The 25,871-nt window shown below is 34.4% G+C and overlaps 1 protein-coding gene across 2 annotated transcripts in view; it reads left to right on the top strand.

The window, feature by feature from the left end:
- VPS13C (vacuolar protein sorting 13 homolog C) overlaps positions 1 to 25,871 on the top strand; it is a 182,326-nt gene that overhangs the window by 64,437 nt on the left and 92,018 nt on the right. For both annotated transcript variants that reach the window (XM_024128742.3, XM_028494846.2), the window contains exons 17-33: positions 2,057 to 2,199; positions 3,050 to 3,242; positions 4,431 to 4,545; positions 5,127 to 5,263; positions 6,214 to 6,337; positions 7,704 to 7,821; positions 10,487 to 10,616; positions 11,432 to 11,510; positions 12,173 to 12,312; positions 15,945 to 16,098; positions 17,750 to 17,829; positions 19,421 to 19,480; positions 21,929 to 22,091; positions 22,853 to 22,969; positions 23,846 to 23,949; positions 24,155 to 24,322; positions 24,824 to 25,128. In XM_024128742.3, coding sequence (XP_023984510.1) covers positions 2,057 to 2,199; positions 3,050 to 3,242; positions 4,431 to 4,545; positions 5,127 to 5,263; positions 6,214 to 6,337; positions 7,704 to 7,821; positions 10,487 to 10,616; positions 11,432 to 11,510; positions 12,173 to 12,312; positions 15,945 to 16,098; positions 17,750 to 17,829; positions 19,421 to 19,480; positions 21,929 to 22,091; positions 22,853 to 22,969; positions 23,846 to 23,949; positions 24,155 to 24,322; positions 24,824 to 25,128 — 2,330 coding nt within the window. The remainder of the gene's footprint in view (positions 1 to 2,056; positions 2,200 to 3,049; positions 3,243 to 4,430; positions 4,546 to 5,126; positions 5,264 to 6,213; positions 6,338 to 7,703; positions 7,822 to 10,486; positions 10,617 to 11,431; positions 11,511 to 12,172; positions 12,313 to 15,944; positions 16,099 to 17,749; positions 17,830 to 19,420; positions 19,481 to 21,928; positions 22,092 to 22,852; positions 22,970 to 23,845; positions 23,950 to 24,154; positions 24,323 to 24,823; positions 25,129 to 25,871) is intronic.

Genomic DNA, 25,871 nt, shown 5'->3' with positions numbered 1-25,871 from the left:
GGATTCTCTATGTATAGTATCATGTCATCTGCAAACAGTGACAGCTTTACTTCTTCTTTTCCGATTTGGATTCCTTTTATTTCTGTTTCTTCTCTGATTGCTGTGGCTAGAACTTCCAAAACTATGTTGAATAAGAGTGGTGAGAGTGGGCAACCTTGTCTTTTTCCTGATCTTAGTGTATTGGGATATTTTTAATTACTCATTCAATCTCCTTCATTATTGGTTTATTCAGATTTTCTGTTCATGATTCATTCCTGGTAGATTATGTTTCTTAAAAGTTATCAATTTCTTCTAGGTTTTCCAATTTATTGGTGGATAGCTGTTCATAGTAATCACTCTTATGGTCTTTGGTATTTTTGTGGTATCAGTTGTAATGTTTCTTCTTTAATTTATAATTTTATTTATATGTGTTGTCTCTTTTTTTTTGTTAGTCTAGCTAAAGGTTTGTCAGTTTTGCTTTTCTTTTCACAGAACCAACTGTTGGTTTTGTTAATCTCCATTGTGTTTTTGTTTTTCTGCTGTATTCTCTTTTTCATTTATTTCTGCTGTAATGTTTATGATTTTCTTTATTCTTCTAAGTTTGGGCCTAGATTGTTCTTTCATAGTTCTTTGAGGTGTAAATTTAGGTTGTTTACTTGAGATCTTTCTTTCTTCTTGATATAGGCGTTCATCACTATAAACTTCCCTCTTAAAACTGCTTTTGCCACATCCAGTAAGTTTGGTATGTTGTGTTCCCATTTTTGTTTGTCTCATGATACTTTTTATTTTCCCTTTTGATTTCTTCCTTGATCCAGGAGTGTGTTCAGGAGTGTGTTGTTTAATTTCCATGTATTTGTGAATTTTGTAGTTTTATTATTATTACTGATTTCTAGTTTCATTTCATTGTGATTGGAAAGACACTTGATATAATGTGTATCTTCTTGAATATTTTGAGGCTTTTTTGTGGTCTAATGTATGATCTATCCTAGAAAATATTCCATTTTTTCCAGAAGAGTATTTATTCTGCTGCTGTTTGGTGGAATTTCTCTCTATGTCTCTTAGGTCCATTTGGCATGTAGTGTTACTCAAATCCATTTTTTCCATATTGATTCTGTCTGGATGATATCTCTTTTGTTGAGAATGGAGTCCCCAACTAATATTTTATTGCTGTCTATTTCTTTTGGTTCTGTTAGTATTTGATTTATATAGTTAGATGCTCCAGTGGGTACATAGCATATTTACAGTTGTTACCTCTTCTTGATGGATTGACCCCTTTATCATTATATAATGACCTTCTTTGTCTCTTCTGACTATTTTTAACTTAAAGTCTATTTTTTTTTCTGATGTAAATATAGCTACTCTGTCTTTTTTGGTTAATGTTTGCTTGAAATATCTTTTTCCATCCCTTCACTCTCAGTCTGTGTGTGGCCTTAAAGCTAAAGTGAGTCTCTTGTAGGCAGCAGATCATTGTATCTTTTTAAAAAAAAAAATCCATTCTGTCAGTCTCTGTCTTTTGATTAGAGAATTTAATTCATTTACATTTAAAGTAACTACTGAGAGATAAGGGTTTGCTATTTACATTTTGTTAATTGTTTTCTGACTCTTCCATAGATTCTTTGTTCCTTCCTCTCTTCTTGTGTGGTTTGATGAGAATCATCTCTCTAGTTATCTGTCCTACCTGTATTCTTGACCTATCAATTTTGGGGGCAGAATTTTTTTTTCTCAATGTCTTACTAACTCTGCAGTCATCAAGCAGATATTCTTTGTATTTTCAGTTTTTGAGCTAGAGGATTGGTTTGAATTAATTTGCTTTAGTGAAAGCTGCTGTATTGAATCTTTAGGCCACCAAATATTTTATCAGATTTCATTTTTATTACCTTTAAAACTAAGAGAAATTAATTTTGAATCTTTTGTAAATGTCCTATTTGAGCAAGCAATTTTGTATTGAGTTTTCTAATGTTCTTCTTTTACAATGAACATACGTTTTTTAGATCATTTTATAATTTAACAGATTTAAATATGAAGAAATGAAAGAATTACTTAAAATTTAACCATTTTCATTCATTCTTTGATTTAGTATGTTGCTTATATTGTGGCACTGAAGTTAGTTAGCACCTCTGTTACAATAAGAGAAAACAGAAATGTTCCAGAAATACTGAAAATTCAGATAATTGGCCTTGGCACCCAAGTATCTCAGCGACCAGGAGCACAAGCACTTAAGTAAGTTTAAAAAACTTATTATTTTAATTTTTATTTCTAAGTTTGACTTCAGGCCAAAAAAATATAGTGTTACTTAGCATAAAAAAACCTGATTAATAGTAGTTTGTCTCTAATTTCTTTTCCTTTTGTGTGTGAAGATAGTCATTTTATATTAGAGTTTGTTTTGTTACAGAACTATACAAGGAGCTCATCATTTGTTCTCCCCTTCCTTTTTTCCTTCACAAATATTTCTTGTATACTGTTTAATTCATAGATTTGTTACTATGAAGGCTATGCATAGAAACAATAACTTTCTGTTTTCAAGGTGTTTATGCTGTAGTTGATAAGAGAGGAAACACGAAGTTAAGATCTGTATAATATTTGAGAGCTCATAAGTAAGAAGGTACTGTAATGTGAAATACCTTAGGGTTAATGCTACACAAGCTCAGTTGTAGAAGGGAATAACTTGGGCTTGGAGATCTGGGGCTTAGGCTAACTGAATGGAACGGACCAACAGATGCAGGGATGAGGGAGGAGAGTGTGCACGGTGGCATGAAATAGGGAGATGAGTTCCATGAACACGTATTCCATATAGCATGTATTCGTGTGGCAGTTCTGCAGTATTCTGTAGTTGGCCAAAGTGGATTTTTCATGAGGATAAGGAGAATGAAAAAATAAACCAAATCAGAGAAAAAAGCCCCAGATTGTGTGGGTAATTAAATGCCAGGCTACGGAGTTTGGACTTCAACTCTGTATGATGGGCATGGTCCTGGCTCTCAAAGGAGTTTTTTAATAGGGAAATTTGTATTTTAACCTATTATATTACAAGGATCTTATTTGTAATACTTCTTTTTTCCTCATTGGATTGTAGGGTGGAAGCAAAATTAGAACACTGGTATATAACAGGTCTGAGACAGCAAGATATTGTACCATCACTTGTGGCTTCAATTGGCGATACTGCATCATCCTTGCTTAAAATTGAATTTGAAACCAATCCAGAGAATAGTACTGCTGACCAGACTCTGGTTGTTCAGTCTCAGCCTGTGGAGGTCATCTACGATGCTGTGAGTACAAGGAGAAAGTAAATCCTTATTAAACACGTCTTATGCTTCTGACATATGGTTTTCTTCTTTTTTCCTTTTCATATTTAACCTTAATTTACTTAGCAGCTCAGTTTACTGACACCTTTTTCTTGATTAAAGAGCAGTACATGTTTAGCAGTTAATTTTGAGTTTTTATATGCTACAGATTTTTTTCTACTGTATGCTTATGTTAAATTTTTAAAAAATGTAGTATACTCTTAAAGAAGTCTGTGTTTATTATACTGGCTAACTACTCACAAATAACTACACACCAGTTTCCTACTCCAGTTTCTATTTGCTTATTTTCCCTTTCTCTTCAATGTTTGGAACCAATTTAAAGAGCTTTAGCAGCAATTGAAAGAATTTTAGATACTGTTCACGTGAGAAAAAAGCATTGCCATTTCTTTGCTGTTGAAAATGCTGGCTCCACTTCTGTATTTGTAGCTCCATCTTTATTCAGACTCTCTTAACTCATCTTGAGCATCACTCGTTCCATCACTTGTAGGTTGGCCCCACTGTGTCATTGAGATCCCTGACTTATTTTTACTGTACAGTTTAGAAGTAAATTCACAGTGTGGGTGGGAGGCAGAACTTACTGTATTCTGTGATTTAAAAAAAAATTTAAATTGTAAAATACATAGAACATAATTTCCCATCTTAGCCATTTTTTAAGTGTATAGTTCAGTAGGGTTAAGTACATTTACACCATTGTACATCCAATGCCCAGAACTCATTCTTTCTTGTAAAATGTCTGAATTTAAGTTCAAGTTTTAGGTGTAGGTAAGGACTGAACAGCTTTCTTATTTCCTCTCTAAACTTCAAAGTGCAGGAGAATCCAGTTGCAGTATAGAGAGGTTGAGTGTCACCTTCTAATCTGGAGGCTAAGTCTAGAAGTAATGTCCCATTGCTACATCAACATGATACCGTAGAACATACTTAAGGTCACCTTAATGATATGCACACAATTGTTGCCTTTCCAATAAGGTGAAGTGGGCTATACCTTTTTTCAGGTTCCCTTTCACTCCAGAGGGAGATATAGTAGGGTAGATTGTCTTTGGAGGTACCACCTCAGTTCAGAGCCAGAGTTGATTAGAATTAAACTGAAACTTTAAATTTTGTAATGTAGAAAGTACTCTGTATAACTTGTTTATATTTTAAATGATTTTACAGAGAACCATCAATGCAGTGGTTGAATTCTTTCAGTCAAATAGGGGATTAGATCTTGAGCAAATAACATCAGCTACATTGATGAAGCTGGAAGAAATTAAAGAGAGAACAGCTACAGGTAAAGAATTTGACTGCATAAATGTCATCTAAACTCAAAATTTTTTGCTGTTCTAATGTAAATAATACTATGTTTAAAATAGTGTAGGTAGTTTTTTGTCAAATATACCTGCCAGACTGGGTGAGAAAGAGAATAATATGGGGCACAGATGATTCTGTCTGCTGTTACCTTCGGGAACCTGTGCTGCAGAGTGAACTTGAGCTGGAAAACATCCCTGTCTCAGTTCTTAAGCGACTGTTCACCTTACTGTGTGTGAATCGAGTTTTAAAGATACATACTTTTGTGCATTATGGCCTCTAATCTTAAGCCACCTAGTGTATCTGGTTACTTAACTAAAGAAATAATGAATTTTTCTATCTCTGGCTAAAATACTAGCTGTGTTGGGTTTATTATATTATGCGATATGATTGTTTCTCATTGACCATATGCAATTTCACCTTACATGCTGAATGGAGAATCTAATCTGTGAAAAGAACTTCTCCAACATACTTTTCAAGTGATCTTCTTATTCTCGTTGTTAATAATATGATTACATATTTCAATTTGACTGCATGATCTTTCACCTCTTTTTCTTCTTTTAGGACTTACACATATTATTGAAACCCGAAAAGTTCTTGATTTAAGGATAAATCTGAAGCCCTCGTATCTAATAGTTCCACAGACAGGTTTCCACCATGAAAAGTCAGATCTTCTCATCTTAGATTTTGGTACATTTCAGGTAGGTGTATATGCATTTCTGTCTGCCCATTTTTGCTCAGTTAAGTAGCTAGCTGTCTGACAGTATGCTGTTTTTCCCTCAGAGTTCACTTAAACTAAACCTAGACTTATTTCTTGTTAGCATTTTGTCAAGCCTAGCTTAGATTGTGTAGTTTGTATGTATCTTACCACTATTAAAAAAAAACAAACTAACATTTTCTGAAATGGTGGATGATTTGACATTGAGGATTGGCTTACTGCTGTCTTTTCCTAATTAGAGAGAAGCAGTCCTAGTTTTCAAGCACTCCTAGGTTTCCAGAATCTAATTACATAGTTTTCTTTGTTAATTTATATGTCTTGAGAATAGAAAATTATACAGATATGAATATATGTTTGTTAAATCACTGACATCAACTAAGTAGAGTACGAGAACTCTAAGGGTTTGGGTGTTGAACCTTCTAGAAATCCAATCTTCTGAGAAAAAGTGAAGATTTCAAAAATGTAGTCCTGAATTGATCCTTGTTTCCTTTAGGAAGAGGGAAAAGCAAGTCGAGATTGGAGCTGAATTCTAATGGCCTAATTATTCTAGTTATATAGTGGGGAGAGGAAGGAATAAGACCTTCTGTTTCATGGTGAAGAGTTTAGGGAAGCTTGAGCCACAAGTGGTGACAACTCCTGAGAGCCAGGAAGAGTCGCATGTCTAGATGGGTTATTTGAGATAGACAGCTGTGTAACTCATCTTGTCATTAATTTAAATGTTCTGAGCACCTGTTACCCAAATGTAATAGAGATGTATGCTGAAATGGTATATTCCTAATAAAATATTGCTAATAATTATTAGAAATTAAGCAAAATATGAATTCATTAAGGGCAATGTTTTAATTTTATTTAGGCTTTAAGAAAACACAACTAAAGTATGTTGATATAAAGATTTTTCTGTTAAAAAAAACTGAAGGTTTTTCTCTATTTCAGCTTAACAGTAAAGATCAAGGTTTGCAGAAGGCTAGTAATTCATCTCTGGAAGAAATAATGGATAAGGCATATGACAAGTTTGATGTGGAAATAAAAAGTGTGCAACTACTCTTTGCAAGAGCAGGTAAACTGTTGCTCAGTTTTCGGGATCTTGAAATTATGTTGAGTAGCATTGGTAAATAGATATGCATGTTTACGTGTATATCAACCCTGATAACATTTTGAACACATATCCTGTTGGTCACTTAAGAGAACCAAATAGGAGCCCATCAGTGAAAATCTTTGTCACAATTACAAACAGAGATGTGGCTGTTCATCTTAGGGTACTTATTAGTACCATTTGAATCTAAGTCCAGTCATTGCCTGTTTTTTTTGAAAGTGACATTAAACTGCCCAGAATACGGAATAGAAGTTGCAGTTGGCTCATGTTCCTCTGTCCCAGTGTGTTTGGGATGTCTCAATGTTGTTTTCCCTTGCTGCCTTTATTTTTAAATATTTTACTATTAGCCTAGTCTTTATTTGAGTGGTGGTATGTTTTTTACTTTTGTAGATACCTGAGAAGTATGGATATAGTCTTTAAACCCTAGAAGTAGTGAATTTAATTATTTTCTAAAAGCTTTGGTGGTTTCTACTGCTTAAATGAAGATTGTTGCTTCTCTGTATTTCTTTAGTTTCTAGAAGCAATAATAAGTATTTGCAAAATATCCTTGAGTGTATCACTCTGTGGTAGGTCACTGGAGGAAAGGACATAGTTTATGTGTATAGAGTGTATACTATAGTGGGAGTGATGAGATTTATTAAAATGTAAATATATAATGCTCTACTTAGTTTTATAGATTGAGCCTATTAATTCCTTGAAGAGAAGTACCTATACAGACCATTAAAGCTGCCTTTTCTTTTGTATGTACTTAATAATAATTGTTTGAATTATAAGCAATAAAAGATGTTCATTCATTGCCATCAGTTAAGATCTGTGTAGAGTTCTTTCAGTCATTGGAAGTCTGTCTTTGGAACCTTCTTATTTGGAAGAAAAGTGACTGTTACACTTTTTTGTCATAAAATCTTGCTTGATAAAACTCATTTTTGCTTTAGAATTATTGCACTTAGGACCCCCAGAAACCTCTTTTTTTCTTGTCTTTTTTTCCATTTTTTCCTTTTTCACTGCAACCCCCCAACCTTGATCTCTAATTCTGGAATCAAGGAAGTAAATTCTTAGGTTTTTTTCCCTGTTTGCTTTAAAATGTAAGATGTTATTAGAAAACATTCTTCAAATAAATGTTTAGAATTATTTTTATATCATAGTCTTTGACTTTTGTCAATCTGTGTTAAAAATATAGGTCATTTAGCTTGTATGTTGAAAGAAGTAAAAGTCATCATTGAATATATTTGTTAATTATTTTCTAATAGGTTACTTTTCCATAGAACATCTGATAATCTAAAACTAATTAATAAATAAAAACTAGTCATTTAATTAAAAAAATTTTTTAAAGATGAAAACTGGAAAAAGTGTCGATTTCAGCATCCATCAACTATGCATATATTGCAACCCATGGATATTCATGTTGAGTTGGCCAAGGCAATGGTGGAAAGAGACATTAGAATGGCTAGGTAATGTATGAGTTTCCTTTATATTATGAAATCAACAAGGTGAAATATATCTGCATCAGTTACTGAATTTTAAGAAAGCAAAGCTAGATTTTTGAAGGACAGAAAAAAATAATGATTATCTTACAGCAGAAATACATTTTTAAGGAAATGTTTATTTGAATTATATATCACCTCTCTTATTTCAGAAGTACTTGGGCTTTTACATTTTGTGAAAGTTGGTTATCCCTGTTTTTGAATGGATTGAATTCAAGGTTCAATATTCAAATATAAAATCTTCAAAAATTATAGGCTCTTTTGATTATGGAACCATATAAAATCTTGAGAATAATCTAAGGGAATGGAAAGTAGAAACTGAATTTTGAATTTAAGTAGATAATTATGAAATTATCTGCTGCCTTCTTAAAAACAGCTTTGTTGAAGTATTATTGACATTTAATATGCTATGTTTGTTTAAAGTGTACATTTTGATAAGTTTTGACATAAGTATTTATCTATGAAACCATCACCACAGTCAAGATAATGAACACATCCATCCATCATCCTCAAAAGTCCTTGTGTCCCATTGTATTCTCTCCCTCACATCCCTACCTGCTAACTCCTCTTCCCTCAATCCCCAGACAACATTGATCTTCTTTCTGACACTAAAGGTTTGTTAGAGTTTTCTAGAATTTTATATAAATAAAATCATAGAGTTGTAATTCTTTTTTTTTTACTTCTTTCATTCAGTATAATTGATTTGAGATTTATTCGTGTGTGTATCTTTAGTTCATTGATACTCTTTATCAGTTGGAGGTTAAACCAACCGTGCATTACTAGGTAAACCTCTTTTAGTAGTAATGTATTATTCTTTTAAAATGTTGGACTTGGCTTGCTAAAATTTTGTTATGAAGTTTTAAAACCTTACATTTCTGTTTATGAGGGATATTGACCTGTGCTTTTATTTTCTTGTTTTGGCATCAATGTATCAGGCTTCATAGAGGGAAGTTGTGTAGAATTGGTATTTTTTCCTTCTTATATGTTTGGTAGAATTCGCCCATGAAGCCACCTGGGCCTGGAGTTTTCTTTTTGGGGGGAGGGTTTTTAACTACAAATTAAGTTTCTTTAACTTAAATTCAATTTCTTTAATAGATATAGGGCTGTTCAGATTATCTGTTTTTTTGAGTGATCTTTGGTAGCTTGCATTGCAATGAAAAAGTTTGTCTTTCATGTCTTAGTTGTTGAGTTTATTGTTTTAAAATTGTTTATAATATTTCCATCTTACCTTTTTAATACCTGGAGAATTTGTAGTGTTGTTATTTCTCTCACTCTTGATATTAGTAACTTGTGCCTTTTCTCTTTTTTTTCTGATCAGTCTTTTTAGAGGTTTATCAATTTTGTTGATCTGAAAGAATCAGCTTTTGGTTTCAAATATTTACTCTATTGTATTTGTTTTTTATTTCACTGATTTCCACTCACATACAGCATTGCTTTTTTGTTTTGCTTACTTTGGGTTTCATTTGTTTTACTCTCCTAGTTTCTTAAGATGGAAGCTGAGACCATTCAATTGAGACCTTTCTTCTTTTCTAATACAGGCATTTAGTGCTTTAAATTTCCCTTGAAATGCTGCTTAACTGTACCCTACACATTTTGAAACTCTTCAGTCAGTAGATTGGGTATTTGTACGACTTTAGTCATTTGTTTCCCATCTTTCAACTTTCCTTTGTTGACTGATGTCCGATGTCTTTGAAACAGTTGTTTCACATATTTTGTCCATTTTTTTAGTTATTTTAGTTGGGAGGGTTTATCTAGTCCCTCTATTTGGGATGATATTAGTTTTATGTAATGTTTCAGAAATAATAAAGAAGCATCTCACATTTTTACAGTGCTTTTCAATTTACAGAGTACTTTCACAGAAAGTTCAATTCTTTGAGGTAGGAACAGCTAACTGGCCTCTTTTGAACATTAGTGGTTGCATCATACAGAAAAATCATTCTTCGTTTAGTAGTTAGGCATCTGTCAACTTGAGCTGTTCACAGCTTAGTTAGGAAGATAAAGATAAACAACCTGAAAGAGCTTTATGAGCAGCAGATAGCTGCCTCAAAGTTATTAGGACAAGCAAACCCAGGCAGTTAGGTGTAATAGGGAAGCAGAAGAGAAGCACGTGCTGAAAAGGAAGCACCTGATGAAAGCACAACAGTGATTCAGCAGTGAGTAAAACAGATACCCTTCTCATGGAGCTTATATTTTAACCAGAGGAGACATAAACAAGTATATGTATGCTATGTCAGGTGCTGACAAATGCTATGAAAGTAAATAATGGGAGGTGAGGGGATAGAGAATGATGGGGTAGATACTCTTTAATGATTAGAATGAGAAATCTTTGATACCAGCAAATGTTATGTATAGTGTTTTAGGTTTTAAAACATAGATAATTTGTGTTTGAAAATATCTTCCTAAAAATTAGTTAACTTAAGGGTTGGCTGCTTAAGAAGGATACAAAACTTGGCTTACATAGAGCTTCCCATTCCCTGACAATGTTGAGACATTAATGTAATTAGATTAAAATATATCCAAAGTAACTTTGACCCCAGAATGTAGTCTCTTCTCCATTCCCTTCCCCACCCACCTCCATAATATAGAGAAGGTGGACCTTGAAACCTTATAGTTGAATTAATTATGTTTTTAGATTTAAAGTATCTGGAGGGCTTCCTCTGATGCACGTGAGAATTTCTGATCAGAAGATGAAAGACATGCTACATTTGATTAACAGTATACCCTTGCCACAGAAATCATCTGCACAGTCTCCAGAGAGACAGGTAAATGGAGATAATAAAAATGCTAAATATCTTTATATTTGTATATATGGTGATTTTTTTTTCATCTTTTTGTGAGCTGTTTTGTTTTTCAATATTGTTTAGGGCCAGTTTCATTTATTTGATACATGTTTGAGGTTTAATGTGGTTGATTGTGTACAGAACTGCATATGGCATTGAATAAATAAAGACTGTAGCCTATTTTTGTTTTGGAGTGGTGGTAGAAAGTCTGTTATAGGGAATAATGGAAAGAAAGATACATAAATGAAAGGAAAAATGTTTTTCAAATTTAGGAAATGTGTTTTAAATAAAGCTAAATATAGAAATCTTCTTTAAAATGTTGCAAAATAAAATGATTATTATAAAATTTTCTTATATGTTAGACTTAAAAGTTCTAGATTCCTTTACTTGGAATTGATCTTTACAACATAAATGTTGGACTTCCATTTACTTTGAAATGAAATTTGAGAGCCAACTAATGTCAATACCATTTTCCAGGAACCTGTCAAAAAGATGTATAATTAATACTGTAATAGACAGTAACTGAATGCCACACAATGATAGGTAGACTTACCTACTAGAGTTGTACGTGGTTCTGCCCTTGTAAATGCAGGTGGTGGTCTTAATAATAAATAAACTCCAGCCAGCCATTAGTTAGTTGATTGCATAACGTTCTTTGTTGGAAGATTTGTGTGCTGTGTATGTGTCTTTCCATCTCTCTATATATCCTCTATTACTTTTTCAGTGTTTCTCTCATTTATGTACATTTAATCCTGCTAAATTAGTATGTTTAGAAAACTTGTTGTATTATTTTCTAGGTATCCTCAATTCCTATTACACCAGCTAGGACAAAAGGCCTACTTGGTACTCCACTGTTGCTAGATGGAGTGGAATCAGGTGAGGAAGGTAAAACGGTCCTTATTAAACCAAACCTAGAGATAAACTTTTCAGAAAATAAAGGAATTGTGAAAGTGTTATAATAATTTACTGGCTTTATTTCCAGTTGTGCTACTAACCAACAGTGAGACTTCGAGTCATTTATTTTTAAGGCCAAGTTTCTTTGTTTGAATAAAAGTATTTTTGTTATTGACAGTGTTTAAGATTCTAAATAAGCTGCTTTTTTTTGCCCTGATATCTTCTTGATTCTTTTCTCTATCTCTGGTCTAACTGATCTTTTTTGATTTTGAACTAGAATGTAAACTTGATGAGGACAAGGATAATGTCTGTTCTGGTCACCCTGGTGTCCTTAGTGGCTGGTACAGATGGATGTGTGATAGATGATACCCAGTAAATATTTTATTGAAAATTGAATGAATAAACTAAAGTGAAAAACAATCAGAAGTGTTGAAGAAGAAAATAGAAGGGCAGTTTGATTTTTATATATGATTATCCCATGCCAGGTTGAGTCACTCTGGGGGACTTAGAAAGAAGCTATATTCTGATTCTGAATATGAAGGTTATGTCTAATAAATGAATTTTACTTTTGAGAGATTTCAGTTCGAGTGTTTTATGCAGTTTTCGATGGACATTCTCTCAAGTCAATTGTCTTCTTCCTTTAGAGTCTGATGATGAGTATTTTGATGCTGAGGATGGAGATACACCGACTGGTAAAAGTATGAAAGGGTCAGACATAAAAAAGGTTGCTGAGGCCCCAAATGAGGAGCTCATTAATCTTCTACTGAAGTTTGAAGTTAAAGAGGTATGTATATTTGTTTTGTCCATAAACAAATATATTCTTGTTACTGCTGTCCTTATAAACTGTCTCATGCTAGACCCAAACATTAAGTATATTTAAAATGTGGTACTCTATCTTCCCTACTGCCACCCCCCCCACACACATACTTCTAAGAAAATGAAATGTTATTTTGTAAAAACTGATATAAGTGTGATCTGTGGTATATCTGATCTATTCTGGAAAAGCTCAAGACTCTTAATTAGGATTTTCTTTTCTGTAGAAAATTTCTGTGACATGTTTACTTTAAAATTTTTCAACTTTTAAGCCAAATAATATAGTTTATTGTCATGTTTATAATTTAGAAAAATGTAAGCAACCTAAATTTGCAACATGGCTTTTACAGCCATTGAAAGTCTGGTAGTAATAAAAGAAAACATCGACATCGAGAGATGGTCACCGCATATCTTTATTTGGGAAAAAAAAAAGCGATTACAATTTCAAGGATATTATGATTCCATTTAGAAAATAAACACACAGATACACACACACTTCTTTAAAATAAATGACAGTGTTCATCTCTGTGTGGTGGGATTATAGTTTTTCATTCCTGCCTGTTTACTTTTATATATGTTAAAATTTTTTTTTTTTTTTTTTGCGGTACGCGGGCCTCTCACTGTTGTGGCCTCTCCCATTGTGGAGCACAGGCTCCGGACGCACGGGCTTAGTGGCCATGGCTCACGGGCCCAGCCGCTCCGCGGCATGTGAGATCTTCCCGGACCGGGGCACGAACCCGTGTCCCCTGCATCGGCAGGTGGATTCTCAACCACTGTGCCACCAGGGAAGCCCAATTAAAAATTTTTTTAATGAATATGCATTTCTTTGAAATAAAACACAAAAGGTATAAAAAGGAGGTATTTCTTATTGACTGCTTTATATCTAAGTATTTGTTTAAAGAAAGATATGTTCTCCATGTTTAGACTTCTTTGACTTCTCTGTTTCTCTCATACTCCCATGTAACATATCAGAAAACCCCTTGACTTTACCTTCAAAATGTATTCAAATGATTGCTCTTCCCTTCCACAGCTATTGCACTGTCCACGTCACCATCATATCTTGATTGGACTGTTGCAGTAGCCTCCTGTCTCTCTGCTTCCATCATGTAGTCTGTTCTCCACACGGTAGCTAGAGTGATACTATCTTTAATCTTTTCTTAAAAAAATATTTATTTGTCTTTTTGACTGCGTTGGGTCTTAGTTGTGGTATGCGGGATCTTTTGTTGTGGCACGCAGGCTTCTCTCTAGTTGTGGCGTGCAGGTTTTCTCTTTCTAGTTGAGGCATGTGGGCTTAGTTGCCCCATGCCATGTGGGATTTCAGTTTCCTGACCAGGGATCGAACTGTGTGCCTTGCATTGGAAGGCGGACTCTTCACCACTGGACCACCAGGGAAGTCCCTAGAGTGAATGTTTTAAAGGGAAAGTCAGTTCATGCCATTGCTTTGCTCATAACCCTACACAGGCTTCCCATCTCACTCACAGTAAAACGCTAAATTCTTCCCATGGCCTACAAGGCCTTACTTACATGGTTTACAAGTCACACCATGCGACTTCTTTGGCTTCATCTGCTGTTCTCTTCTTCCTTGCTCATTTTGCTCCAGCCGTATTTCATTTACTCCTTCCATAAATGTTTATCAAGTGTCGTCTCGTACCAGGCATTGTTTTAGATACTAGAGCTACAGCAGTAAGCAGAGTTCTTCATGGAGCTTACACTTGCCTTTTGTTCTTTCTTGTATATACCAAAGCATATTCTTTGTGCTTGCTGTTTCCTTTGCCTGGAAAACTCTTTTCTTGCATGACTTGCTTCTTTACTTCCTTTAGAAATGCCATCTTATTGGAAAGGCCTGACCACGCAACACAAAATAGCAACCTTTGCTTTTCCCTGTCCTCCCTAGAATGTAAGCTTCTTGAAGACAAGGACTTTGTCTGTCCTGGTCATTTTGATGTTCTTAGTGGCTGGCACACGTTCATACATGGAAGATGATGCTCAGTATTTTATTGAGTATTGAAAATGAACTAAAGTTATAAACAATCAAAATCATCTAAGAAAGAATAGTAGTGCTGTTTGAAATATTTTTCCCAATTTGACCTTTTTTTGCCATTCTGAAGTTTTAAATATTCCTGTGGTGAAATCTATCTAATTTTTTCTTTATATTCTAGTTTTTTTTGTGTGTGTGTGGTATGCGGGTCTCTCACTGTTGTGGCCTCTCCCGTTGTGGAGCACAGGCTCCGGACGCACAGGCTCAGTGGCCATGGCTCACGGGCCCAGCCGCTCTGCGGCATGTGAGATCTTTCCGGACCGGGGCACGAACCCGTTTCCCCTGCATCGGCAGGCGGATTCTCAACCTCTGCGCCACCAGGGAAGCCCTATATTCTAGTTTTAGTGTGTGTTTAGAAAATTATCCTCCATTACAAAAATATTTACCCATGATTTTATTTGTTGTTTTATGATTTTAATGCTTTCATTTAAATCATTGATTTATTTGAAATTTATTTTTTATATCAATTCCTTACTGAATATCTTACTCTACTGTTTTATTGTTTCTGTTTTTCAGTTGACACTCATGATTTTTCTTAGGTATATGATTATATCACTGCTAATAATATTAGTTTTTGCTTTTTTTTTCAGCATTTATATTTTTCCAGTTACTGTGGCTGGCTTATAGGTTTTCCCAAAATGTGATAGTTCAAAACAACTATTTTATCTTGCTAACAGTTTTGTGGGTTAGGAATTCTGGAAGGGCCCAGCTTAGTAATTTTTGCATGTAGTCTTTCACATGCTTTCAGTCACATTTGACTAGAGTAGCAGTGACATGAACTCTCAGTGGGCCTCATGGCTCACTCATGAGGCTGGCAGTTGATACTGGATGTTGGCTGGGACCTCGGCTGGGACTGTTGACCACAGTACCAACTCACAGCCTCCTGACCATGGCAGCTTCAGGGTAGTTGAACTTTTTACATGGCAACTGGCTTCCTCCAGAATGAGAAATCCCAGGTGGAAGTTTTATGGCCTTTTTTGACTTTGGAAATCCTTATAGTATCACTTCCGCTGTACTCTATTGATTGAAGCAGTCACAACCCTGCCCAAATTCTGCGGGGGTAGGGCAAAGACCTCCATCACTTGATGGAGATCAAAGAACTTGCATGTTTTAAAAATGGCAACATACATGTTTTATTTTTCATTGGCTATCATTTCTACAGTAAATTTGAATAGTAGTATAATAGTAAATGTCATTGTCGTACTTTTTGACATTAATGGAGATGATTCTTATATCACCAGACATGACTTTTAGTTTTGAGGTAAAGGTTTTAAAAAATCATATTCAGGAAGAATTCATATATGCCTATTTTTACTAAATTTAAAAAGTAAATCAATAAGGATATAAAATTTCATCATGATTTTTAGATAGATATAGTTATATTCTCAATAATAGAATTTAAGATGATAACTTCCAATCATGGTAAATAACTTGATGGTAATAGAAGAGTATGAGCAAAATTTCTACTATAGTCATGTTTATATATATATGAAGAAGGATTTTGTATTTTTAAGTATGATTCAAAGTACTTATCTGCCTTTCATTGGCTGTCCTGATTGTTTTAGGTGATTTTGGAATTTACCAAACAACAGAAGGAAGAGGATACAATTCTAGTGTTTAATGTTACTCAGTTAGGAACAGAGGCTACAATGAGAACATTTGATTTAACTGCGGTAACTTACTTAAAGAAAATCAGCTTGGATTACCATGAAATTCAAGGTAATAGCCATAAAATTAGAAATAATAGACAGTAACAGATTTAGAATCACTTTTGAGTATCTGAGACACATTCATTTATATAGTAATAATTATAATAAATAATAGCTAGCAGTGTTCTAAGCATTTTATAAATAATAACTCATTTAATCCTTGTAACAATGCTATAAGATAGGCAATGCTATTATCTCCAATTTACACAAGAGGAAACAAAGTCATAAATTGGTTACATAATTTACCCAAGGTCACACTGCTAGTTAGTTAGTGGCTGAACCATGGTTAAAACCCTAGAAATCTGGCCCTAGGGTCTGTATTCTTAACTACTATGATCTACTCAGAGAGTCCATATAAATCCCCTTTATATAGGGAGTATTATTCCCATTTTACAAACAAAGGAAGGTTAAATAAAGAGAGATTAAGTGAGTTACTCAAGATCATGCATCTTACGAATAGCAAAACCTAGAATTTATCTCTGGTCTTATAATATTGACGTTCTTGTTCTTTTGATTCAATAGTGTTCATATATCAGAAGGAGCATCAGGTTATGAAAATGAAAATGGTGGGACATAAAATTAATTCAGAAGCTTTTACGGTTTATGCATTTCAGTGTACATCTTGTATACTCATTGGATGAGGAATGAAGGAATGGGTGAATCTACAGTAATTAAGGTTACCTAATATTTGCCTAGTATTTTAGTCAAATATAAAAGATCTATTTTTTTGTTATTTTTTAAATAGCTCTAACTAAAATTAACCTCAGCTTAGAAGAAAAATGTTTTATGTGTTAGTGAGCTCCTATAAGCATTGTGGAGAAATGGAGTTTACATTACTGTCTTAAGGGGAAAAATACAAATAATAAATTTTCTAGGCTATTTTTTCCTTTAGAGAAGGTTATTTCAGTGGAAAATTCTGAGATATCTCAGAAACAGGAGTTATAAAACTGCAAATAATAAAAGATGGATAAAAGAGTGGATAAATCACTTCTCCCTACATGGCTTCTGGAGGTAGTTCCTTGGGACATGTACATGAGGATATAGAGGCCATCTGGTGGTACCTGTTGTTTTTAAATTTAAAGAAATTTAACAATTCCCCTTCCTTCAAAAAACGCTTTCCTCTTCAGTGTAAGCCTTCTCTTAGTCTAAACAAAGGAAAATTATTTAAATTTCTTTAATATGAATGAAATTTTAGAGCTCAACAGAACACTACATGTTTTTCTAGTTCAACCTCATTGTTATGTCGTTGAGAAAACTGAAGTTAAATAGCTTTTGGTAAAGGTAGAGATGAATTAGAATTCGTATTTCCTGATTCTTAACACCCGTAGTCTTCTACTGCCTTACGAATGCACATATGGTCTTAAAAATATCTAGAGAAGTTTTGATTACTTTTGAACACAGGTGTAAGACCAAAGAAAATAAATACAGTGTGCATGTTTTTAAGTAAGTTGGATGTCAGAGGTAAGGTAAGGAATTGGATTGGCTTATTTCTTTACCAGTGATGACCTTAATATTTAATAACCATGAAAATATGTGCAGATAGTCTTTTAAAGCTTAATTAATAAAATTTTTTTAAGAAGAGAAGGACACGTTGAAAATTCCAAATGTAAAAAAGAGCAGTTTATTTGAAACACTTTTTTTTTTCTTTTTCTTTAATCTAGGGTCCAAAAAGAAGCCCCTTCACTTGATTAGCTCTTCTGACAAACCTGGATTAGATCTCTTAAAAGCGGAGTACATTAAGGTAAGGGTCATAGAATGTTTATATATTTATTGTATACTCTAAACTATCCTCTGGAAGGAAAAAGATGACAGTAGATTATTAAAGGCACTTGTGTATCATAGGTTTGAATCATAGGGATATCTACTGTTTCTCTTTCCATTTGCACACCTCTTTCTCTTTCACTCAAGTAAGGACTAGGATTTTACAAAGTCACACTTTTGTCCACAAAGGTGGAAGCCTGGGGTGAAGTAGCTCCTACTACTGTCTTCTGGGGCACATTCACCTACCTACATTCATTGTATGTGTAGGTGATATTTGGCTAAGTATCCTACATCAAAAGGGATAAAGTCAAATTGAATTTGGTTCAGAAGAGAATTGCCAGGATTTGGAAGGACTCAAAAATATGTTATATGAAGAATGTTGAAGAATGTTATATGAGCTGATGGTATTCAGCTTCATTCAAGATTAGTTGATTTATGTAATTATTCAATAACTGTTGAATATCTTTTGTGTCAGGTTGTGTTAGGATACAGAGATGAAAAACATTCTCTGTTCTCAAGGAATTTATAGACCAGTAGGGAGATAGGTAAACAATAATTAAAATATAATGTGTTTTATGGACGCCAAGGGGGGAAAGTAGCGGGTGGGGTGGTGTGATGAATTGGGAGATTGCGATTGGCATGTATACACTGATGTGTATAAAATGGATAACTAATAAGAACCTGCTGTATAAAAAAAAAATAAAATTCAAAAAAATATATAATGTTTGATTCTTTAATAAGGGAGAACACAAAGCATTATGGGAGCAGGGAGGCAGGGATATTGATGTAGCTAGAAGGCTTCTCACAGGAGGTAAAACTTTGAATTTACTGTGTATGTTCCCAAGGGACATAATTTGAACCAATTGGTTATTATGATAGGAGATAGATTTTTTAAAATATGTATTTATTTATTGATTTATTATTTATTTTATTTTTTTTGGCTGCGCTGGGTCCTAGTTGTGGCATGCAGGATCTTCATTTCGGCATGTGGGATCTTTAGTTGTGGCATGCATGTGGGATCTAGTTCCCCGACCAGGCATTGAACCCGGGCCCCCTGCATTGGGAGCACGGAGTCTTACCCACTGGACCACCAGGGAAGTCCCAGGAGACAGATTTTTGATTCAGTGTGAAGACCTCATTAAATCAAACTTCTCTAAAGTTTGGATTTCTAAGAAAATGAGGTTTCTTTCACTGGAGATATCCTAAAATAGACTTGCTGAAGACTTTCGAAAGGTATTTAAATATTAGGTGATAGATGGGGCTAGACTACCTTTAAACCTTCTAACCCTCAGGGTTTATCATTCTGATCCCTAGCTGTAGTTTCCCAAAAGTGAATGATGCCATACTCTCCTCTGTTTGAAGAGGAGGATGAGTTTTTACTCTTATGATAAATAAATAGATTTGGATGTAACTTTTTAATAATGATAATAAAATTAAATATATAATGTATTTAAAAATAGTTATATCTGAATATAAATAAATTAAGTAAAGATTATAAGTAAATGATTCATTTACTTTGGTCTTAGTTCCTTCTTTAGAACTTTTTTTTTCTTTCTTTTTTTTTTTTTTAGGCTGATAAGAATGGACCCAGTTTTCAAACTAGTTTTGAAAAAACTGAACAAACACTTAAGGTAAGAAATTCTGTTAAAAGAATAGATCCTGTTTGAAAATAACCTACTCTGGAAGTCTTCAGTATCCTTTGAGGAACCATTAAAAGTTATAAATTAGCCTCATAAATGTCTACCATACTCTGTGTTTATGATTCAGGATAATAATACTGTTATTTAACTCATTGTATCACATCCTAATTATTTCTAAAGGAGGGAATGCTGTAGATGAGGGAACTTTGATTTACAAAGAACCAACAGGATTCTGAACAAACCAAACTAGATACTGTCTTTTAATGCAGGGCTCAGAAAGTATGTGAAATACAAGGAGAGATGTTGAGTACTTCTGGAGCTATACTAAGGTACTCAAGTACCTTAGAGGAAGAAGGTAGAGGAAGAAGAGGCAAAATGTAATTTTAGGATACAGTAAAAAGAAAATGAGAGAAATGAGTTTCAGATTATACTTTTGAGAGATGGGAAAATCTGTTGAATATTGAATCTTCCTTTTAATAATTTTTATATCCACTTAGTGTCTTGAAGCAATGAAAAGAAGTCCTTTTGTATAAAAAGTGGTTTTTAAAAAATTTCAATTAGCTATTAGAAAATCATATATTCTTTAAAGCAATTTGTGTTGCTATTTTAGGTTTCTGGAGTTACTGTTTTTAAAAATATAATATTTTCTCCTATAAGCTATATATTTATTTTTTAAATGATAGGACCATAATTGTGGTTTTAGAAGATTATTTAGTGACTGAGAACTCACTCTTAATTGCATTTTTTATATTTAAATCTCATGAATGTCACATTTGAAATTTTTTTTTAACATCTTTATTAGAGTATAATTGCTTTACAGTGTTGTGTTAGTTTCTGCTGTATAACAGAGGGAATCAGCTGTATGCATACATATATCCCCATATCCCCATACCTTATGGGGATTCCCTTGTATGTTATTTGTTGCTTTTCCCTTGCTGCTTTTAATATTTTTTCTTTGTATTTAATTTTTGATAGTTGGATTAATATGTGTCTCAGCGTGTTTCTCTTTGGGTTTATCCTGTATGGTACTCGGTGTGCTTCCTGGACTTGATTGACTAATTCCTCTCCCATGTTAAGGAAATTTTCGACTATAATCTCTTCAAATATTTTTTTAGACCCTTTCTTTTTTATTCTTTCTTTTTTTTTTTTTTGTGGTACGTGGGCCTCTCACTGCTGTGGCCTCTCCCGCCGCGGAGCACAGGCTCCGGACGCGCAGGCCCAGCGGCCACGGCTCACTGGCCTAGCTGCTCTGCAGCATGTGGGATCCTCCCGGACCTGGGCACGAACCCGTGTCCCCTGCATCGGCAGGTGGACTCTCAACCACTGCGCCACCAGGGAAGCCCAGACCCGTTCTTTATCTCTTCTTTTTCTGAGACCCCTATAATTCGAATATTGGTGCATTTATTCATCATTGTTTGTTTGCTCTTTAGTTCTTCTAGATCCTTGTTAAATGTTTCATGTCTTTTCTCCATTCTGTTTCTGAGATTTTGGATCATCTTTACTATCTTACTCTGAATTCTTTCTCAGGTAAGTTGCCTATTTCATCTTCATTTATTTGGTCTTGTAGGTTTTTACCTTGCTCCTTCGTCTGTAACATATTTTTTGTCGTTTCATTTTTTTTTTTTTATGAGTGGTGTTGTATTCCTGTCTTACTGGTTGTTTGGCCTGAGACGTCCAGCACTGGAGTTTGCAGGCATTTGGGTAGAGCTGGGTCTCGGTGCTGAGATGAGGACCTCTGGGAGGCCTTACTCCGATTGATATTCCCTGGGGTCTGAGGTTCTCTGTTAGTCCAGCGGTTTGGACTTGGAGCTCCCACCACAGGAGCTCAGGCCTGACCTCCAGCCTGGGAACCAAGATCCTGCAAGCTTTTTCTTTTTCCTTTGTGCTTAGTCTAGATGCACTTGCTCATAGGGGGCTGCGTGCAGAGGCCTCGTGCCCAGCCCTCCACACCAGAGTTCCTAGTGCAAACTGGCTTCTGCTGACACTGTAGCTTCAAGGGCCATGTGCAGAGCCATGTGCAGAGCCTGAAATCATTTCTTAACATGGTGGTAATACATGGTGATTCTGGAGTTTCATGTTCTAACATATGTTTTATATAATCATAATAATAGTCATTGAAGATTCAAAAAAGTGATATATATATTGAATATTGGAATGGCCATGACAGGTAGATTGTAGGCTCTATAGTAATTAGGATTGGGAAATGGAGTAATTAGGTTACCTTGATACCCAAATGAACCCCCAAGATGTGTAAGTATAATTTACTCTCCATATATTCCCTGTTTAAGGCCTGTGAGTTGTGAGTCTTCCTCTCTTCTCTCTTCCTTTTAAGTGGTGTACGGCAGTGATGCAACCCTATAAGGAGCCTTTTGCATGCATCATGCAGACTACTGGTATAATTGGCCTGGGAAACTAATTTTCTTTTTAAAATATTTCTAGGTGGCTTTTTCATCTTTAAACCTGTTGCTGCATACACAAGCTCTTCTCTCTTCTCTTAATTACCTGACAACCATTATTCCATCAGATGGCCAAAACATGGGTGATACCAAGGAAGTACAAGTTTCTACTGAAAAGCAACAAAAAAATTCAGCTCTGCAGAAAAGTATGAAAAACACTGTTTTGTTTCTTGTTAGTAAGGGTTTTAGAATTGTAGCGCTAAATAGGGAATCTTAGAGACCATCTGGTTAGTCATTTACATGCCATTTTGCCTACCTTTGTTCTTTCCTTCAAACTGAGTCATACTTGGGTGCCTGATATGTAAGATAAATGTAGTTAATACTGTTGTTTAAAAAAATGTTTTTGTTCTTATTCTGGTGGTGTTGGGGGATGCCTTTATATGGGTATTAGGGGAAGAAGACCTGTATTTATTCTGAGCTCTTCCTCCTCTCAGTGGCTCATGAAAGGACTCCATAGAGGGTTAATCTTCCCTAACATTTTACAGATAAGAAAATCAAGACCCAGAGACATGAGGGCCAGGGTGCAGGGATAGCACTGAATTGGATAAGAGCCCAGCTTTTGGATCAGAAAGAACTCAGTTCAAATCCTGACTCTGCTACTTAAACTATGGGACCATAGGCATGTTATTTAATGTTTAGTAATAACTTCCTTGAGTTTCAATGTCATTATCTTTATGTATTTTAAGTTTTTTCTTTTACATTATCAAAGTAGTACATCTCACTATTAAAAATGCAAACTATATATAAAGAATATATAAAGCAAAAAAAGTATTTGAAATACTTAAGAATTTGAGAATTTTAAAATTATTTTAAGCAGAACCATGGTTCACTTAATATAAGGAAGAAACCTTAACAGAGTGTATATTACTAGAATCCACTGTGATAGAATTGCTTTGTTTATATGCAGTGATTGTATCCTCTAAGGAGAGTGACATTATTCACTTCAGGCTGTTTGCCAAGTTGAATGCTTTCTGTGTTGTTGTTTGTGATGAGAAGAACACTATTGCTGAAATCAAGATTCAAGGTAAAAGTTCTCATGATATTAAAAATTGTTTAAAATATAAGCTTTTTTTTGTTTTTGTTTTTTGCAATGCTAAAGTATATATAAAATGGAAGGCTCTGAGCTGTGAAAACTGGATTATTTTATGACATAATTGGATTCCATGTTTTCTTAACTCTTTGAGAGTTGAACCACACATACTGGTGTTTTGGACCCTTTTGAGAGTTGTCTCAGAGGTGAAAGGAATACTAATGTCAATGTAGGGATGCTGTTGATGAGCTAAGTGTCAACCCAGAATTCAGTTTAAGGTCTGTGAATACACTTTATCTTGGTACAAATGCAAAGCAACCTTATCATGAAGAACAAATCCTATGAGCCCATTATGTTCTTTTAGGCAAAATCTGCTAAAATGAATGTTGCTTTTTTCTCTGACTCTATCTTTACCAGCTCATTGTGATCTGGTAAAGGTAAAGAATATGTTTAATACAATTCTTGAAGAACTTAAAACAAGAAAACTAGGGTTTTTCTTTGTTTTTTTTCTAAACTGGCAGTGCATCTACTAGTCTGAATTTGATTCATGAAACTCTTATAGTCTCCGTGTAGATGACTGGATATAAGGTGTAAAGAATTAACTAAAATCCGAAGATAATCTATTTGCACTAGATGTAGTTTTTTCAGAAGGTTGAAAATTCAGATAATTATTTTTTAATGAGTTTATAGGTTTCATTGTTCATAAAACTAAAAATATCTAATGTTGCACTTATTTATCAATTGCGAGTTCAAACATTGCTAAATTTATAAAAAATATCACCTACAGAATAAAGTTATGCAATGGAAGAAAAATCTTCAGATCTTACTATGGTATCTATAGAAATTATAATAATATAATTTTTTTTCCAGGACTTGATTCTTCCCTTTCTCTTCAGTCAAGAAAACAGTCACTATTTGCCAGATTGGAAAATATTATTGTCACAGATGTTGATCCTAAGACAGTTCATAAAAAAGTAGGTGATAGTAAATCATTAATATTTTTTGATGATTGAATGTGAGATTTTATTTTAAAATATATTTTACTTTTTAAAATACTAATGAAATATATTTTGATAGAAAAATGTTTCTATAATGATTATAAACCCTTTTAAATTGGGATTTTATTTTGTCATTGTCATTGTCCATTGGATGGAGTGCATTCAAATCTCTGCTTTTCAGGCTGTGTCAATAATGGGAAATGAAGTCTTTCATTTTAACTTGGATTTGTATCCAGATGCTACTGAGGGGGATTCCTATACTGACATGTCCAAAGTGGATGGTGTGGCGTCCCTGAACGTTGGCTGTATTCAGATTGTCTATCTCCATAAATTCCTCATGTCACTTCTGGTAAAATCACTATTTATATATAGATTTTTTGACTTAGAAATACTTAAAATAAGTCTGATAATTATGATTGCAAATCTTAAAACTTTGAATGTTAGCTTGTGCATTGATTTGATTATTGATGGTATTTATGGATTAATGTAGAGGTCAAAACCTCTCTTTAACAGTTGAAATCTGAATCATATAATGATTTTTGTCTAGCATTGTCTAGAACTGGAATTATTTTTGCTGGAATATAATGAATCCAAATTCTCAAGTGCAAAAACTATTAAAACTGTTTTTTTCTCTGTTCCTCAGCCATATAAATCTAATTATAATTAGCCCTTGTCAGGTAGCTCATAAATATGGATGGATAATCAGTAATTCTTTCCTAACTAGAAAGATAGGACTAAATTGAAAGTTATTTACTGGAAAAAAATTAGCACATAAATAAAAAGAAGATGGTGTGAGCAATGATGTGCTTGTCCTCCTGTTTGAATTGCTCCTTTTATTTTGTGTCCACAGAACTTCCTGAACAATTTCCAGACAGCCAAAGAGGCGCTGAGTGCTGCCACTGCTCAGGCTGCAGAAAAGGCTGCCACAAGTGTGAAAGATTTTGCCCAGAGGAGCGTTCGTGTTTCTATCAATATTGATTTGAAAGCACCAGTTATAGTCATCCCACAGTCTTCCATTTCCACCAATGCGGTAGTGGTAGATCTTGGGTTAATCAGAGTTCAGAATCAGTTCAGTCTGATATCTGGTGAAGACTACTCAGACCCTCCAGTAATTGATAGAATGGATGTGCAGCTAACAAAGCTTAAGCTTTCTAGGTATAGTCTTTCAATAATTATGTATTGATATTTAAGTATTATTTAATATTGTCTATGAAATTTTGTGACTATTGAAATTCATGCTCAACATACTTCTGTTGCACAGAACTGTTTTTTTGTTTTTGTTTGTTTTTTTTTTTTTTGCGGTACGCGGGTCTCTCACTGCTGTGGCCTCTCCCCCTGCGGAGCACAGGCTCCGGACGCGCAGGCTCAGCAGCCACGGCTCACGGGCCCAGTCGCTCCACGGCATGTGGAATCTTCCCGGACCGGGGCACGAACCCGCGTCCCCCGCATCTGCAGGCGGACTCTCAACCACTGCGCCACCAGGGAAGCCCAGAACTGTTTTTTAATCAACTTTTTATTTTGAAAAATCTCAAGCCTACAGACAAATCGCAAAAATAGTACCTATAATTTTTCAACTAGGTTCACCAGTTATTTACATTTGCTTTAACTCTGTGTATATACATAGTGTCATTTAAAATATTTAAAAATTTAAAATTTTATTTTTATTCAGGAATAACTGACATTAATTTCAGGTATACAACATAATGATTTGATAGTCGTATGTATTGCTAAATGGTCACCATAGTAAGTCTACTTAACATCCATCACCACACATTTACAGAAATTTTTTTGTTTGTTTGTTTTTTTTGTTTTTTGTTGGGTTTTTTTTTTTTTTTGTGGTACGCGGGCCTCTCACTGCGGTGGCCTCTCCCGTTGCGGAGCACAGGCTCCGGACGCGC

This window comes from Physeter macrocephalus, chromosome 11 (genome assembly GCF_002837175.3).
Source record: "Physeter macrocephalus isolate SW-GA chromosome 11, ASM283717v5, whole genome shotgun sequence".
NCBI classification, from domain to species: domain Eukaryota; kingdom Metazoa; phylum Chordata; class Mammalia; order Artiodactyla; family Physeteridae; genus Physeter; species Physeter macrocephalus.
This window is presented reverse-complemented; position numbering and strand designations above follow the sequence as displayed.